The 18,610-nt window shown below is 38.1% G+C and overlaps 1 protein-coding gene across 1 annotated transcript in view; it reads right to left on the reverse strand.

Annotated features, from left to right (window-relative positions):
- FBN1 (fibrillin 1) overlaps window positions 1–18,610 on the reverse strand; it is a 138,702-nt gene that overhangs the window by 53,145 nt on the left and 66,947 nt on the right. Inside the window, exons 14-27 of the mRNA XM_010020130.1 lie at window positions 15,895–16,017; window positions 14,498–14,650; window positions 13,454–13,507; window positions 12,540–12,665; window positions 9,581–9,706; window positions 8,804–8,923; window positions 7,903–8,040; window positions 6,857–6,907; window positions 4,238–4,363; window positions 3,205–3,429; window positions 1,790–1,915; window positions 1,568–1,696; window positions 948–1,073; window positions 688–813 (exon numbers count right to left, since the gene is read on the reverse strand). Of these exons, the coding sequence (XP_010018432.1) occupies window positions 688–813; window positions 948–1,073; window positions 1,568–1,696; window positions 1,790–1,915; window positions 3,205–3,429; window positions 4,238–4,363; window positions 6,857–6,907; window positions 7,903–8,040; window positions 8,804–8,923; window positions 9,581–9,706; window positions 12,540–12,665; window positions 13,454–13,507; window positions 14,498–14,650; window positions 15,895–16,017 (1,749 nt within the window). The remainder of the gene's footprint in view (window positions 1–687; window positions 814–947; window positions 1,074–1,567; window positions 1,697–1,789; window positions 1,916–3,204; window positions 3,430–4,237; window positions 4,364–6,856; window positions 6,908–7,902; window positions 8,041–8,803; window positions 8,924–9,580; window positions 9,707–12,539; window positions 12,666–13,453; window positions 13,508–14,497; window positions 14,651–15,894; window positions 16,018–18,610) is intronic.

Here is an 18,610-nt window from a genome sequence, read left to right on the forward strand (position 1 = left end):
TGGTATTAGCTGACTACATATACAAATATTTCTGCAATTCTTTTCTACATATAAAAATACCACTGTTGGGTTACCACAGTACCATGAAGGTAAGAAAGTTTTTGTAAGGATCAAGGGAAAAAAATATCTATGAGGCAGAATTAAAGCCAGTGGATTTTTCATGTATTTCTGTGGCACAATAAAATGTATGCATATGAAAGAGTGCACAAGGTGTGATTTAAGCTAAATGTCCTTTACAAAATTCAGCTTTAAGAAAACACTGGAAATGCCCTGTATTTGTGACAATTGCAGATCAAATTAGGAAAAATTCAACTGAACCACATTATTCTACTCCATGGTCTGTCAGGAATGCTGATTTTTAATAAAAAATATAGAACTCAGGATTTAAAAAGGATTTCCCTCTTAATGATCAAAGTCTGAAGTCTTAGGCCACTAAAATAATGTGCTATTTTATGCATCTTGATTTATTTACTAGAGAAAATAGGCTATTAGCTGCAGCACTGCCATCATTTCATTCATTCATTGCAATGGATGTTCATTTTGGGGTTTTTGCATACTATTTTTGACAGACTGATAGATTTTTGAATCACAGTTAAAAATGTCTTTGTACAACTACTAAAAATGAAACAATTATTTGTGGTTTATCTTCCCTACTCACTAGAGATGCCACATAGATTTTGTCCTTACCAACACAGTATAACTTGTCAGGTGTGGACTGATACCCAGGGTTGCAAGCACACTGATACTTTCCAATCAGGTTGACACAGCGTCCATTTCGGCATAGATTGGTGCTGAGTTCACATTCATTAATGTCTGTTGCAAAAGGAAAAGAGGAATAGGGTTTACATCTGAATGAAAATGATACTAAAGCAAATGTAAATGCATGTAAAAGCACAAGAGCCATATAAAAAGCTGATCACAGTATTGATTTTGCCTGCATGTCTCACCTATACATGCAGAGATATTTGGTGATATCTGGTGGCCTGGAGGACAATCGCACCGAAAACTCCCCTCTGTGTTGATGCAGGTGCCTCCTCGGCAGAGAAGGGGATTGCGCTGACACTCGTCAATGTCTGTGGGGAGAAGAGAAGGCGTAAGACTGAAGGGGCCAGCACTGCCTTGGCAGCAGGTCCCTCCCCGTAATAGGCTACCCATCACAGCACTCCCCTAGTCATCCCTTACACCACAGTGCAGTTAAGAAAATAAAATACATTCAAAAAAGGTTTCTTCTAAATTTTGATCTACTGTAACTTCAAAGGTCAGGATGGTGTCCCACTTAGTAAAATGGGGATTGCAGGGATAAATTTAACATCCTAAATTCCTGACCTTTGCTTATGTATGCTTTGGCATCCTGCAGAAGCAGTGAATTCGCATTTGGAGTGGAAATCAAGTTCAAGTGAGCTTTAATAAGACTCACAAAACGAGAGGGACCTCATTGCTCCTAAATGAGGGACCTAAACCCAGATGCAATCAAACCTTCAAAAAAATACAAAATAAGAAATAAACCATGCAGACCATACTAGCACACAGCACACTATTGCACATCTATGGTCTATAAAAAACATACCCATGCAGTTTTTCATCATCATAAATCCACTTTCATAGCCTTCAAAGCATTCACATTCAAAGTCTCCAGGAGTATTGACACAGATGCCTTGGCCACAAAGATCAGGAGAAATGCGGCATTCATCAATATCTGTAACACAAAACACATTCACAGTATTTTTAAAGCAGTTCAGTTTCTCCTTTTCAAATCAAAGGTATAAGAGATACATCAATGCAAGTTTACCTGTGCAATTCCTCTCTTCAGAATCAAGGGCAAACCCACTGTCACATCTACACTTAAAGCTGCCAATGGTATTTCTGCATTTTCCATGGGTACAAAGACTGGGGAACATTTTACATTCATTGATATCTAAAAATGAAACAGTAAGGACATACGGTATTATCACTTCATCCAAAAACAGTGCACAAAAGAACAATGCCAGCTTCAGAGCCCATTCTTTCTCATGACAATGACCCCTTCCATTTTGGGAAAACTGTAGGCCACACTACATTAACTGATACTGACTTTCACCTAATCAACAATGCAGACACTCTGCACTGGAACTGCCAAGAGCACTTTTCTGCCATAAGATGGTGTTAGTCTCCCCTTTGTCCTGCAGGATCTGATCTGCAGCTCACTGAAGTCAACAGTAAGATTTCAGTGGACAGAAGATCAAACCTACAAGGGCAAAGGGAGTTTCCAAAAGAACCACACTGTCTTCTGGTTTCTGAGAAAAAAATGAGACTTCCATGAGTCACAGAAAACATAACAAGCATAAATAAAATCACATGTTACTTTTCTTTATGGATAATTAATGGCTTAGTAATTGTTTATAAAACTAAGGCTGAAACTAACAACAGCAACTGTCATTCATACATATTTCCCCCTCCTTTCAAACTTCAAAATGTTTATTTTTTGTGTAACTGGCTTTCTCTATAAACATATTCACATCCATTTGTGCTTTTGACATTGTCCAGCTTAACCCCAGTGGTAACCCTGGTAAGACAGCTTTCAACACAGGATGCTAGGGTGTCACTGTGTGATTCCCATTTAATGCTGGCAGTTCAGCAACAACAGTCACAACAAGGCTTGGTTTACAGTAAATTAAATTCTGCAGATCTGAGCTATCATCCTGGAAATAATTTTCTCTATTTTTCCATATAACTCCACAAGAAGTTACCAAAATTATTCACCCTCCCTTGCTTGCTCCAAGGTGGAATTGAAGTTATTGAACCCTGCACAGGTAAAAAGGATTGCTCTTTCAAAACACCCAAAGCTAACTGCTCAGTTCATTCCAATTCTTGCACTATGAGGTGCCAGGTTTCAAAAGCTATTTCATCAGCCAGAGGTGCCATTAGATGCCACGCAAGAGGCAAACTCGGGCACAATTTAACTTCTCCAGCAGAAACACAAATTGAGTGTTTTGAGGCTGCAGTATTATGCGGTATTTAACGGTCTGTGACACAGAGTAAATTATCTTGTGTTTTATTCTGGCCTTAATTTCCATAAAATCTAACTGGATTTTCAAATGTGCCTTAAGGTGGGTGAAGTGCCCAACTTCCACTGAAGTCTTCAGACTCACAGTAACTGCCTGAGGGAAGAGTGAAAGGAAAAGCCAGCAGGATTTGCTGGCAATGAACTACAAACAGATCATGTACCTTTAGAGAAAGGTTTCCCAGTTATCTCTATCTTTGTAGAGAACCCAGATCCTCTTGGACAAAGAGCTTCAAATTCAGGGGATCCCCTCAGAGGACACTCCTCACACTCAAAGCCCCACGCTGCGCCCACTGAACAGCAGCAAGCGTCCATTCGGTGTCGGCCTGGTATTTGTGAGGTGCACTGTTCATCTTCATGCTGCAGGTAGCAACTCTCCAAGCGAATGTCTGTTGGGCAATTGAACAATATGTTGAGAGAGAAAGAGGAAATTTAGTTCACTGCAGAGGAATCCTTTTCCAGAATCCTTCACAGAACAGCTTGTGCCATGTTTTTGTAGACTGAGAGAACTGTACCAAGCACACTGCACAATTTCTAAGAGAAAAATATGAATGCTAAACTCAGAAATAAAGAATTTGAGGTAAATTTAAAGCACCATTCTGAATAATGGTGCTCAATATGAAGTAAATTTTGGATTAGAAGAGTGTTTAAGCATTTCAGCTTACCAAACCTATATAAGGCCTTTTAATTACTACAAGCTATGCCTTGTTCTGAGACAAATTTTAGGCATTTACTAATGGGATACAATACTAAGGGATAAAGATGCTTTGGGTGGATAGCATGCAAAACTATGATATCGTGTTGCACCCTCCATTAAGGTATATGGTGTGGTCACATCCTTCCTCAGACACCCAAGTCCCAGCTCACAAGGGCACACACTATTCCAACCTTGCTGATTTCAGTGGCTTTGTGTACAGAGTGCACAGATGAACTGTAGGGATTTGTCATATGAACAGTCTGGAACTAAATCAATGGTATTCATCAGCTAGCAAATGGTGATGGGTTTTAGCTGCTACCATTGGAATCTGTTCATATTCCAGCTGAACTAAGTTCATGTCCCTGATTTAGTCCATTTGAAAATTACTTATGTGGACAAAAATAATTTTCCTTATTTGTAAGAAAACATGCAGGGCAAATATTGCTCACCACATAGGTTTGTTCTTCCCTAGAAGACCTGTAAACGGAATTAATACCTACCAAGACATGTCCGTCCAGAAGCATCTAAAGTCATTCCACTGGGGCACTGGCAAACAAACGATCCCAAGGTATTGACACACTGCCCGTTTGTACAGACTCCAGGAAACACCTCACATTCATTTACATCTATATCCAAGCAAAACGTGAATAAAAGTAATCACCAGCATGCTAAACATGAACAAATCAGAAAAAATATTAACAATCTAATGTTGGGTTTTTAGGATAAAATAAAAAAAATTTTGGCCTGACAAAATTCCAAATATTTAGGACTTCAGATGCAAGTCAGGCAGAACCAACTGATCACAGAAAATTGCTGAAGATCAGAAACTAGACATGTTACTATTTGTCATTCCTACATATACTGAAATCAAACTCAAAAGTAACAAAAAAAGGGAGGGGCATTAAAAAATTTTACCAATTTTCATACTCACTGTGGGCCAGTTTTGAAGCAAATGGGCAAAGAAACAAAGGTAAGTGCATAATGAGAATATGCATTATTCCAACAGGATAAAATTATGCTGTATTTTTTTGTATTTTTAATGTTTGTCTCTTACCAGGCACACCTCTGCATGTCTGAACCTACAACACCATTTATAATCTGGCCCTATGACCCTATCAGCAACTGGTAACTTCACATATAGATTAAAATAAACTCCTTATGACTGCACACAGAGTTCATTAGGTATATATTTCTACATTTAAGTTGCAAATTTAGGACTTTTGCATAACGATAACTTGATTAACTGTGTTAGCTTGGCATGAGCATAAATAAATGTTTAGTGATCTAAGCGTGGGGTCCTTTGTGAAAAGCATATGCTTCACAACTGCCTTTAGGAAAACGTCTCCAGCATTACATGTAGCCCAAGATGAAGCATGACAATTTTTAAGACAGGAGAGGATAGGAACAAGAACTGAGAAAAGAATGACTCTGCTGATCTGTAGCAGAGCACCCATTGTATAATCTGGAAGTGGGCAGGCTGGACCTGCTAGGCCCCCAGACAAAACTGGTGTGAACAGACTCTGCACCTCTAACTGTATGGAACAGGATGGAGGATAAATGCGGGGTGGACATCAGTGGCATCTGCCCTTGATTAGATATAAGTAAGAGGCCCATATTGACTGGAAGACAGGAAGTAAAGCCACTAACTACTAGAAACCACTGAAACACAGTTCACAGCCTGTGAGCAATATTCCCACTGACAATTCCAGGGCTCACCCATAAACTAGAGGAACACTGCCAATTTAGTTTGCTTATTTCCTTGCACAAGGTCCATTACTCATTTTACATGGGCCATGAATGGGAGAACTGAATATCACCTTTTGGGAACTAAACCTACTCCCTTGCCCTGTCTCCCACTTGCCACTAAATTTGCTAGACATCTTCCGCTGTCTTGAAAATGCTTACATTGGTTGAAACCCAAATATGGCTTCAGAATGTTAGAAGCAGCGGAAACTACTCTAAAAAATTTGGGGCTATCCAGGTCCCATTGAAATGAGAAAGATTAAAGCATGTAATAGATGTAATCCGAAGTGCTGGTAAAGGAAATGCTGAAAACAGTTATGTCTACATCTTGGAAGGATAAACTTTCCATCCCAGCAGGGCTGAAAATGTTCTAAGACTTTCCTTGTGAAGAGAGATAGGTGGGGCCTTACACACTCCAGAAAGTGTTGCTGAGGTCAGATAAGTTATGTACAGTGGGTCTGCAGCACAGACGTGCCAAGATATTCAGTCATCATTTGGAAAGCAAAGAGTATGTGTGAGGGTGTTCCTCTCTTTTTTTATTTTATTTTTTGTTGAAGGAAAAAACAATGTTTCTTTATGGAAGCTACATATGGGAGTAATTTTTAAAAAATATTTTAACTGCAGTGTCATGTCAGATGTTGTCAGTCAGGATGACCCACAGCAGTTTGAGACTCTCTGTGCTTCTGCATGTTATGGAAATCTGCAGTACTTTTCCAGAGGTTTGAATCAATTCAAATGAAGATGAAATAGGGTGGGACCTTCAGTTCTCACAGAATAGTATGGTGTCATCTCATAGCAAGCAAAAAGCTACACACTTAAGAAAACTTTAACCTTTTCTTTAACTAAAGTTTAACTGTGTCCTGATGTATTTTTTCTTTTTTTAATAATGAACTTATGCTTTGGAACGTGTCTGATTTCATTCAATGTTGATGGAAGAAAGCCAAGGTTAAGTAAAAAAAAAAAAACCCAAACCTAACTTTCATGTGAATTATAATCTTTAAAATTTCTTTTTCTAAAGCATAGTAATGGCTTGTCATACCACTGTATCAATAATGCCATGTTTTGTAACATACATAAGATGTATACTTTGCCCAAATAGGTTATTCAGTTAACAGTATTTGAAGAGAGAGAACCATCTTCTTATACTGGTAGACACGATATTTGCAAGTGTGTACTTTGAGATAAACTGTGAGTATGTAGGAATGTTAAACACACTGAAACCAAATTCATCTCTGACATAACTCTAATGAAGTCAATGGAACTACACGAGGTAAGAATTTGGCATAGTGTGCGTCTATGCTAAATTAACCACTTAAATCAAAACACTGGCATTTTTTCATTCAAGCTCTGATTTATGTTAAGGCAACAATAAATACCTTCACACAATGTTCCTCTTATTCTTGAATATCCCTTCTGACATATTGGGTCTGTAAAACAAACAAAAGTGAACGTTTAGAATGCTACAGTCCAAAACTCACCATTGACTTATTGTGCAAAACTGATCATGTGAAATATTATCTAGTTTGTTGCTATGAGAAGTCTGAGTGCATAGACAGTATCTCAGTATTTTCTGAAATAATTAAGAGATTAGATGGGGCAACTCCATAAACTATATAGAGTCTCAGCCATTATCCTCTTCTGCTTCTCATGTGTCTTAGCTAGCTAACACAGAAGTGGTTGTATGATTCCTGCTTCATTCAAATCAATTAATTCATTTAACTTGATCACAGCACATTAGAGCCCTATTTACCACAGATGGATGAGGACAAATTCAGCTAAGATGTATAGAGGATGAATTTAACTAAAGATTCGAGCAACATAGCAGCTTTCAGCATATAGAAATAAAACCCCACACATATTTCTGCATTCATCAGCTCATCCCTGGGTTCCCAGCTCACCCCACAGTTCAGTCTAATTATGAAGTGAACATGTGGAGACCTCAACCCATTTCTTGATCAACTGTATGATTCTCTAGGTCATCAGTTAATCTACAGAGTACAATAACAAGGGCTACTCCCTCTCCTCCCTCCATTACTACACCAAAGATCTATTTGTTGCAAACATTTTCTTGGGAGCTCTAGGGACTATGCATCTATTGCTACATCATTAAGAACTCTAGATCACTAATTTTGACAAACCATGCTAAAGTAAAGCCGCAAGTTACAGACTATAGGTGTGGTCCCTTCCCTTCAGAATTTAAACTTGTAAAATGTTTCCTATAAAATCCAGAGTTAGAACCTTCTATAGCTACATGCTACCTCTCAAATATTAAGACTTCTCTTTTTTTAGACTGAAGGAGTGCTTGGTAATGGAACAAGTAAAGTTACTTGTTTAGCCTGTGCCCAAATTTCCGTGACAATAATCTGGACCAATGTCAGAACAGGAAAAATCCTAGGTTCCTGAGGAAAATGAACAGTGTTACCTCGTTCACATGGTGTACATGGGCTTCCCCAAGCAGCACCCAATGAGGAACAGCACTGCGACTTCAGAGTTGCTCCATTGATATTTATTTCACATCTTCCATCCACTATGTTCTGCCAACAGGTACCCTTAACAGTTTCTGTATGGGGAAAAAACCCAATGCAGATAATTCAGCATTATACATTAGTATATTTGCAAACACACGTGTATTTAACCATGAAAAAGAATCATCCTTTCATTATAACTTACCACATCAGATCTGAATTTATTTTAAAAGCTCTTAACTTACCCTTCTCTATGCTGGACTGTAGCCTGAAATCATCCCAGCACAGAGACCTTGCAAATCCTAGTTTATGTTTATTGACCTTAAGAGGGAACATCTCAACACAATGCAAGATCTGAGTCATTGTATTTATTATGACACAGATTAGAGGCACATGCAGAAGAACAGGGTACATATGAACCCTTGCTAGGTCTTCCATTAATCTATTTGATCCCCCAGACTGCATATTTGATCTTCCCATCCTGGGAGTGGCAAGAGATAGCTAAGGGTCAGACAGAGCTATAGTTACACAGTTTTCCTCACTGACTATGCAACAGCTATAAATTACTGACCCTCCAGAACAGGTAACGGAAGAAATTATGAGTCCACAAAGTATCTGAGTCCATTGCTCAAATTTGACATGGAAGCACATGATGCTCCCAAGTGCTAGTCGCTCTTTGTGTACCCACAGCAATGCTGAGAACAAACACTTCCTTAATGTTGCTTCTGTAATGTTTCCCACTAAATTTATCTACACAGGGTTTGGGGTTTTTTTAGTATTTTCTAAACTTGGTGTACAATACTTGTATGTTGCTAGACATTTTCAACTAGCAAACAAAATCTTCAGAAGAATAAATACCTATGCAGATGGTTCTGGTTGTATCCAAAGTACTTTCAGGAGAACATTCACAAGCGAAAGAGCCTGGTGTGTTTTTGCATACCCCATTAACACAGGGGTTAGATTCGCACTCATCAATATCTAGAAGAGAAACACACTGCCATTAGTGCCAGGAAGTTTTAACAACAATACATATGGCCTTTTTCAGCTTAGGGAAAAATGAAGGATGCTTTCCTCATGACTAGTTTCCTCATATTCTGTTTTCCTATTATGAGACTCTTCACAATAGACTAATGATGCCCTAAAGACACACTAACACATTAGGACATTAAAACATTGCACTTGGAAACAGCATCTCATTTTTCAGAGATATCCAGTTATTGCAGTGCTTTTGATGATGGACTGTGTTGTTTAAATGATATGATACACATCCTGTCTGTGGTTCAAAAAGGGTTCAAACTAGAAGCCATCTGGCTCCGTTCTCCTCACAACATAATGGGTTTATAAAACTTGGTTCTCAATTTCTTCTCACCCTTAGCACAGAATGGCCCCATTGGTAGTAGTCAATAAGGAGAGTGCTAGTACAGACCTAATACAGGCTATTCCATGAGGTTATCTAATGCTTTCATTTTGGCCTTGTCTCTCCTCATTCCCCTGCTTCCCCTTATAATGCCTTTGCAATTTTTTTTTTTTCAGTTCTACACATTATATCCTTATCCAGGTTCAAAGTTGTTCTGGCACAACCTGAGAACAATCCAAATTAATAGAACTCGGATGAAATGGAGTGTTACCAATTACCTTCGCATGTCTTTAGGTCAGGAGTGTATACAAATCCTTTTGGACAGGTGCAAGTGAAACTTCCAGGGGTATTTCTGCATTGCCCATTGTCACAAAGCAGCATGTTCAGTGCACATTCATCAATGTCTAGAATGAAAATCAAGAAGTTAAAGAAAATATTTCTGGAATAGAAGCCAAGACAGAATTTCCCTCCCAACAGCAACATTTCATTAGATTATGTGAAGAGAAGAGGGGCAGGGAGGGGAAGAGGCAGAGATAGAAAGAGAGAGAGAGAGATAGAGAGAAAGAGAAAGAATACTCACACACATGACTTGCACTAAAGAGTTTTGTAGATGATTTTAGTAAACACTTGGAATTATTTCAAATGGAAATGACTATTCCAAATAAACTAACAGTAAAGAACCCACTTATTGCACCTTCCTCATGAAAACAATCATTAAAATAATGGAAACAATAATAGCGATATAAATTCAAACTACATAAATATTACCTAGAGAAAAATTAACATTTTAATTTTCTTTTTTAAACAGGGAAAAGTAAAAAACCAACAGAGCCACAGCCTTCTCAGTATATTTTTGTTGACTTTTTCCTGAGCTTTATTCTTCAGCAGGCTGCTTGGCTTTTGTGATAGCTCATATTTCCTTTCTACACATATTCATATACGTGACAGCCGCACCATGGTTTAAAATAAAGCTGGGAATCACACTTTCATCTTGCCTATATTGTGGAATAGGTCTACAGAGTCTTCGATTCCCAGCACAGCAGCCCCCACAGTCATGAAAGAAATGAAGAGAGGATTGGTTTGGAAAGGTTTGCTGGTCATCCTGGTCTCTAAATCACCATTTTTTCCAAGCTGGCTCTGAACTGACTTAGATGTTATGGTTACAAGGCCAGTGTAAGTCTACATTTGCTTCTAGAGGTGAAAAATTTGAATAGAAATGCTAGTGCTAAACTTCAAGAGCCCTTAGGAAATCTTTGGAAGACCTGTCATCGTTGGAGAGAAGTTGCAAAAAGGTGGCAATAGGCCATGAATGGCAGGTGAAGACCAGGAGAGACCCTGGGAGCAGACAGGAACAACTGGCTAGGTCAGAGAGGCCTCAGAAAGTGTTGAGAGAAGTTGGGAAGACTCAGATGGTCAGCACAGCAGCTGGGAACAGCAAAAGTGCTAGGAAAAGCAGGGAGATTTGCAGAATAAAACAGACCATGTGGGAAGCTTCACAGGAGTTCAGAAAAATTGAGAGAGGGCCAGGTGGAACATTATGGAAGAATAGGAAACAGCTGTGATGGAGCATGGATGTGGGCTGCAACAGGGTGGGCTAAGGAGCAACTGGAAAACTCACAGATGGATGGGGAGAAGAGAAGGAATGCCATAAGCTACAGGCAGACACTGAAATGGGACGTGGATAATTAAAGCCAAAGAAGCAAATGGGAAAATGGGATGAATTACATCATGACTTTTATCAAAGCTAGATCAACTCTTGTTTTTTTTAAAAATAAGATAATGGATAGTTTAGACTGGGATAACACAGATGACTTAAGCTATTTAGGTTCAAGCAGAGAATACAGAACCCAAATAAAATTACTATGTAAGTTGGAAATACAGGAAGGAATTTAAGAACTTCAAGGTGGTTCCAGAGCTGGCTGAAGGAGAGATTACAGAAGGGTATATTAAAAAGGGGAGTAATCATGATGGAGAGAGGATATTAGCAATTCTTTCAGGGATCAGTCTTTAGACTGGTCCTATAAAATATTCATTTCAATTCAGAAACAAAAAGTGAATGGGATCAAAACCCGTGGGCACACTAAGCTGGAAGTTATTACCAATATAGAGAATCATGCAAGACTAAATTAATCTTGACAATGTGAATGAGAGAAATAAGATGAAATATAATCACCAACACTCAAAACCTTGCAATTAGGAACCAATAACAATAATATGCCGTAAACCAGAACTCATCAGTTGAAGGCTATGGAAAAGTAAAAATTCTGGATGTAACTCTCAATTTGTTTGACTTTGATCCCAAAAGTATAACATCTATTTGAAAAAAACCCTAATGGACTCTAGAATCAATTTAGGCAGGACATTCCTGGGGGCAATGGAAAACTGCTGGCACCACTATATGTGGCACTGGGCACACCTCATCAGAACACTGTAGACTGGTCAGATCAGCCGTGTTCAAGAGAAGGCTGCAGCCTCTGCTTTTATGAAAAGACTGAAAGTGTGGATTTGGATAGTTTTGCCAACAGTTTGAGTAAGGATATGATGATTCTTTATAAATACTTTGGGGATAAGTGCTGACATGCTGCTAAGTCAAAGGATAATATTAATAAAATATCAACTGGTAATAAAATGGTCACAAATAAATTTGCACAAGCAATCAGCGCTAGCTAGAGATACTGTGCCTTTGGATGCTTCCAATGACTGGCCAGTACAGTTAGAGTTAAATCTAGAGTTAAATAGTCCTGTCTGAAAGTTGAAAGGGAATTTTCCCCAAAGTCAGAGTTGAGAGAAAACACGTAAGCCTTCTGTAGCATTTAAGATGCTTTATCTTTCTATGATCAGTTGGGAGTTTTACTTGAATCCCCTGGTCTTGGAGGCACCTGGCAAACTGGTGATCCTAGATCCCTGCTGTAGTAGATTATAATTGCAGGATCTGGCTTCTTTTGATTTTTTGAAGCATTGGTACTGCAGACTGCGTGTTCAGTGGACTTAACTGAACTGGATGTTTATTGCCTGGTTGCCAGTGATTTGAGTCACTGACAGCAATGATCCCTTACAGCCCCATGGTGGAGGATTTTATGAGCATTGCAAAGCACTGAAATTAAAACAAGACTTCAGCAGAAACATCCAGAAATATCAGATCAGCTAGTGGATGTGATGAAATGCTGAAAAAAAAAGAGGTGAAAGAGAATAAAAACAAGCATCAAACTTCAAAATTAAAAAGGGGACATTTCGTACCAATGCAGTTCTTCCCAGTTGAATCCACTTCATACCCAGGGTTACATATACATTTGTATGTTCCATGCAGATTCTCACACCTTCCATTTGGACAGAGATCGGTATCCAGTAAGCATTCATTAATATCTATATAAAGGTAAAAAACCTCATGTAAATATTCACATTCAAGAGAAAAAAAAAGCATCCCTTTCATGCCTGATTTAAAACCATCTCCAGCCCATAGACATTTAAGAGGTAGGTAAACTGTAGGTAAGAACTGGGGTATTAAACTTGGGTCTTACATTTAGAGAGGCACATGTACTAATAGCCCCCTGATTCCATAGAATTTCCAGATGGCATCGCTCTCCCAAAGCATGAACATCCCTCCTTTCTGAATGTTTTTCCTTCTACTGCCAGCAAATCCAGCAAATCTACTAGTGAGCATTGGCTGACTTAAGAGTTTGCAGTTTCACAGTTCAATGACTACAAAGCTTCTATTGCCGATCATTTGCTTCTTCTCTGTAATTAACCAAACTTGGTCAGCTTGGCCTTTTTGACAGATGAAAATATGTGAGGAAGCTCAGTGTTCAACATGGCTTTATTCTTCAGGATGATTTCAGTTGGAATGTGCAAATATGACTTCCATATTTTGTTTCCAAGTCATATACGTAATAACACTTCTCAAACGTGCCATTATTTTATAACAGTAATTACATACATTCCATGGCATAAAAGAGAGGGCACACTGGTAAAATGGTATGCCCCACTCATTGCACCCTAAATTATCCTAATGTGTTACAAACAGTCATTTGAATAAGCCTTCCTTTCATTCTATTCTGCCATCATCCCCACCAGCATATCTAACAAATCAAGGATATCAAGGTAACACTTCTAGCCAGAACGCCAATAGTTTGAATTACATTAGGTGATCTTACCATTTCCTCCTGCAGTCATGCCAGTTCCACTGCTGCACAGAGCCTGATATTCAGCTGGAAAAATATTAAAATACTTAATGGAATATTTCTTCTTAGCTCATTGCTTTCAGCATCATCAGTTACAATATGCCAATTAATTATTTGAATGAAATAACACGCCTTTCAATTATTCTAAAAACATTAATAGCCTCACAGTGTTCTGAACCTGTGAAACAGATTCAGGGTCTGCATGTGCTCATGAAGATGGATGAGTAAAAACGTCACATCATGAACCGAGGCATTTAGGAACAGCCATAAACTTCATGCTAGCCCTCCTACAGAAAAGAATCTTCATAGCAAGATTCTGCAGAACTCATGTCCAAGCCCTTGCTCAAGGTGCACATTCAAAGTAACCAGGAAACAGAAAAAGTTTTCCCATAAATCTAGCCCATATTTAACTCCATTTAGCAGGAATTCACAACAGATCAAGGATCTCTTATCCTTAAAAAAATAATTAAATATGCATTAAAGTATCTCAAATGTCTCAATTACTCCTAAGTTCAAGTTCTTTTGAGTTCAGAACAATTAACAGAATAAACTGACAGGCAGATCAGCATTAATTGTTGCCATGTAGGTCTGCATTTTCCAATATATTTGTGCTTCAGTAACACTCCAAATAATTAAATTACTAAAATTAATAAATAACAACTGTATTTAGGGAACTAGCTATCTTCTACTCAAGATGTTTCCATTACTAATTTGAGTTAAAAATTACGTTTTTATTATCCATATCTCTCAAAATTGAGTCTGTTGTTCAAAAATCTGTTAATGAATTTAACAACTCTGTACCCCGACACTAACATTCACTGTTGCCTCAAAAAATTCCCTCCTGCACTCTTCTAACATGCAAAACAGCAGATTGCTCAAAATATATGATGTTATATGACAATTTAGCCCTCCTGACTTAGGGTGCAATGTTAATACAAAACCACATTTTGCCTTTCTAAAAATAGTTTATCAACATAAAGCAGAGATTAAAATATGTACCACCAAACAATGCCATACCTGAATTTTGTGCTGGGCAGGGCTGACAAGGCTCCCCAAAGGCATAGTCAGTGCTGGCACAACAGCACTCTGACTTCGTAACTGCACCAGTTAATGGTCTCACGCACTGTCCTCTCTTGTACCCACCGTAGCATGTGCTTCGCATATGTGTATCTGAGGAAAGAAATCTCTCTTAATACTGCCATAGCCAACTGCCAGAAATTACAAGTAATAAATGTAGCTCAGGTGTCGAACACTGTAAAATAGCTATTCAAAACATAACATCTTTCACCATTTCTCTATGCTTTTCACCCAACTATATCCTCACTCTACTCGGGACAGGAAATTCCTCTTCCTCATGCCCCAAAGAGTTCAGACATACAAACTAGTTACTGCATTTAATTACTTAACATGCATTACTGAACTACTAGGGGAAAAATCAATATGTTAAAAAAAAAAGGGACAAAGACTCTGCCATGTGACAGGGACATTACTCACTTGTAATGTGACAGGCCCATTACTCACTTGTAATGTGACAGGCCCAGCAGCAGGATCTTAGAGCTATAACCAAGTATATCTCAAAACTTCCAAAACAACTCAGTACTGTTTACTTTATTCTCACAGTTAGAGGACTGATTTGATTTTAACAAGAAGTATTTTCTCTCCCCCTCCCAACTTTATTAGTAGTCTCTGATTCATCGAGGTACAAATCACCACTGGCACAATACCCTGGATTAAGCCCACTAAGGTCATATTAAAGCTTTTGTTTTCATTGTATACCTGAAAAAAAGGCAGAATGAGAAAGAAACCCTGACTCGCATAAGGAAAAGATCACAAAATATGCTGTCATTAAAAAAATTATCTTTCTTTGCTAGTAAAAAACAGAAAAAGTCAATAATGCTATTCAAGTGCCTAAGATTTAAAATGTTTATCTCCTCAGGTCCAGGTGTGACATTTCTCACTTTTCCAAAACTGGCCCTTAATGGCTGTCAGACACATTAGAATTTTAAAATCATACACCTCAAACATCTTTTGCTTGTAGAGAAATAGGCAGAAGTGAAAAATCGGTATGTCCCACTTTAAAAAGAGGTGAAAAAGTAATTAAGTCTATAAGCTTAATGACAAATGAGGAATTTCACATTGGCAGAAATGGGGCAAATTCTCATCATACTCACCTCCAACAGCACTATGCTGTATAGTCTACCTGACTTTATGACATGGCCCATACATTTTATTCTCTTTAAATGCAAAGGAAAAAGAGCAAAATGGGCTGTTACAGCAAATATCCACTGTAACTACTACCTACCAATCTATAAACAACAGTAAATTCTACATTCAAACTTGATCTGTCAATCAGTCTAGCATTAATGCCTTAATAGTGGTTAACTGGGACTTGCCACACGTTAAGCTTGTCTTACCAACACACACGCGCCCGTCCAGTCCTACTGCAAGGCCAGGGAAGCATTCACATCTGAAAGAGCCATCAGTGTTCACACAGCGCCCGTTCATGCATATTCCAGCTGTCTCACACTCATCGATGTCTGTTGGAGAACAGAATGAGCTTTATTAGAAATTAAATTACACAGTATTCAATGCCTGGCTGAAACTTGCATTTGCGCAGCTTATTTTCAATGTATCCTATAGAAAAATATCAAGCGTAAGTGGAAACTAGTTCAAGTAAAGGTTTTATTAGGAATAATGATTAATTCAATCTGTGAAATTGCAGAAGAATATGCAAAATTCAGGAGAAATAAACAGAACAATTTCACTCTCCCTGGAGATCGAAAAGGGAGTACAGTTTCCTATCTTGCTCCCAAGAGGTACATATTCCGATTTAAGGGTCATTCAGGCAAAAACATAATCAGAGGAAGGAGGAAATTGTGATTGCTAAGACAAAGGACTTCTGTACTGTGTACCAGGGCATTCCCTTTCTGTGTTAACAGTTAGTTCATGCTGTAAGAAATCAGTTCCAATAGCAAACTGATTCTTTCAGCCCATCTATTAAGTGTCTTCACATGACCACTAAAGAATTTCCATTCTTCCTGCTGCGGGTTCAGTTCTTGGAAGTACATCTGAATCTCCATAGTCAAACCCTGGCCACATGTAGTGCCTCCTGGTGATCTGCATGACAATTGGGTTCTCCTATCAGATGCTCATTACAGCCCGTTTCATAAACTTTCAGTGGACAGAGTGCATGCCAGTCCTGAAAGGAATTTGTTAATGATTTGAGTCCTGAGTGATTGCTGAGCACAAGCTACCATCTTTGTCCAACAACAGTACGTTAAACAATAAGGCCCTTTGCAATGAAATACAAGAATGAAGCCTTAGAATATTAGACTATCACAAAGGGATGTTAAATCAGTAAAAAAGCTATATAAGCTGAATATCCTGTCACTAGGAAGATCATTCTCTAGACACAGAGAGCATGCCATTATTTTACAAGTGATTAAGGAGTGTTTAAAATATTATTTGGAATTATGTATAAGCTTTATAAAATAATCACTTCATAACAACTCTCCATAATATATACAAGAGACAGTGTGTGTGACAATTTCCTTTTTTCTGACCTTAAAAGGGCAAATTGAGAGTGAAACACCTCTGTGTTTTACTCAGTTTGTGTTGTTTGGCATAAAACATGGCTTGTATGATCCAAGATTCCTTTTTCAAACTGCATTTTAAAATAGAAGTTAAATTTCAGTACATGGGCTCAATTCATTTCTATTTCATCCTGCAATCTTTTGTTCTGTTTCAGACAAATCTTAAATGCTTTTCCCACTTTAAATTTAGTCCTTACTCAGCACAAGTAAAAAGTGAGTTGGGACTTCAAAATGTGCCCATACTATTTAGCAGTGTAAACAGTTATTTTGTTAGACAACACTGAGCTCCTTTGACAGATACAAGTTCTCTCTCCTAAAAGGAAAAAAAAAACCCAACCCAAAGCTTTCCATTTTTAAGGTTACTTATAGAAACAGAAAGGCAGTTACTTTTTCCCTTTTCCTGTAGTTCATTTGCAAAAAAGATTCTGTGAGCTATAAAGGGGTGAAATGTGCAATCCATTTTCTTTTGCATCACTTTATAAATGTGTTGAAAATACTGTTACAGATATTTTATAGAAAGGTAAAGTGGGTCACTTAGGATTGTGCTGATAGCTGAAAAACTAGCTCCAGTAAAGATGAGGTAAAAAGCCTCTGATTTTATCAGGGCTGAGATTCCAGTAAATCAGCTGCACACCCAGGCATAAAGTCCAAACTTACAACCTTGACAAGGCTCCGTCGTCTTCTTTGCTAAAAAGCATCATTTGGATAACTTCAAAAATACTCATTTTTCTGACTTTTGCCAGAATATCCCAACCAGGTTCTGGAAAACCAACTAATGGACTTATTCTCCATGTCCAATGAGTTGTTGCCTTTTCTGCTTAGCTTGCTCAGTAGTGCCAGCTGGGTACACTAAGTTCTCTAATTTTAACCAGGAAAAATTTACTCAGTCTACTAAACCGCCACTTCCAGTTGCCTTGCAATAGCTTTCAATTTGGGGAATTCCTGTTTGGTCTAAAGACAAAACAATGTACAGAGCAGAAATAATGCTTTAAACCTCTGCCTGCCTGCTGTAAATATTGCTAAAAAATCATCAGCAAATCATCGGTAAAAGAAGTTAACGGCGAATAAGTTTAGTATGTCTTGTATTACAGGGAATACACAAGACTATGGTGTAACATTCCTTTTTGGCATGTTACTTCATAAAGCCTGAGCGGAATTTTTTACCAGACAGCCAAGCATATGCCTTGTACTTATTATACTTAAATTCCAATTTTATGGAAATATCAATTACAGTATCCCTAATTTTGGGTTAGAAATTCTTCTTAATAGTTCAAAATTCAGCTTAGCATGCATCAAATGAGATGTTTATAGACACAATGTGTTGCCCACTTCAATTCTTATATTCCTTTGTTGATCCCCTACAGGGTTTGCCAAAAACACGTGTTCAATTCTGCATCAAAATTGCTCAGGCAGGTTATGCTGCAGAAATGTCAGTTCGTGCACACACACATTCCTAATATGCACAAGCACTAACTGCATGGGCAAACATGAGCTTAGAGTTTAAGCTTGTGTAAGATCTTAATGCATTCACTTCACA

The sequence above is a fragment of the Nestor notabilis genome, unplaced genomic scaffold, assembly GCF_000696875.1.
Source record: "Nestor notabilis isolate BGI_N333 unplaced genomic scaffold, ASM69687v1 scaffold21588, whole genome shotgun sequence".
Taxonomy (NCBI): Eukaryota; Metazoa; Chordata; class Aves; order Psittaciformes; family Psittacidae; genus Nestor; species Nestor notabilis.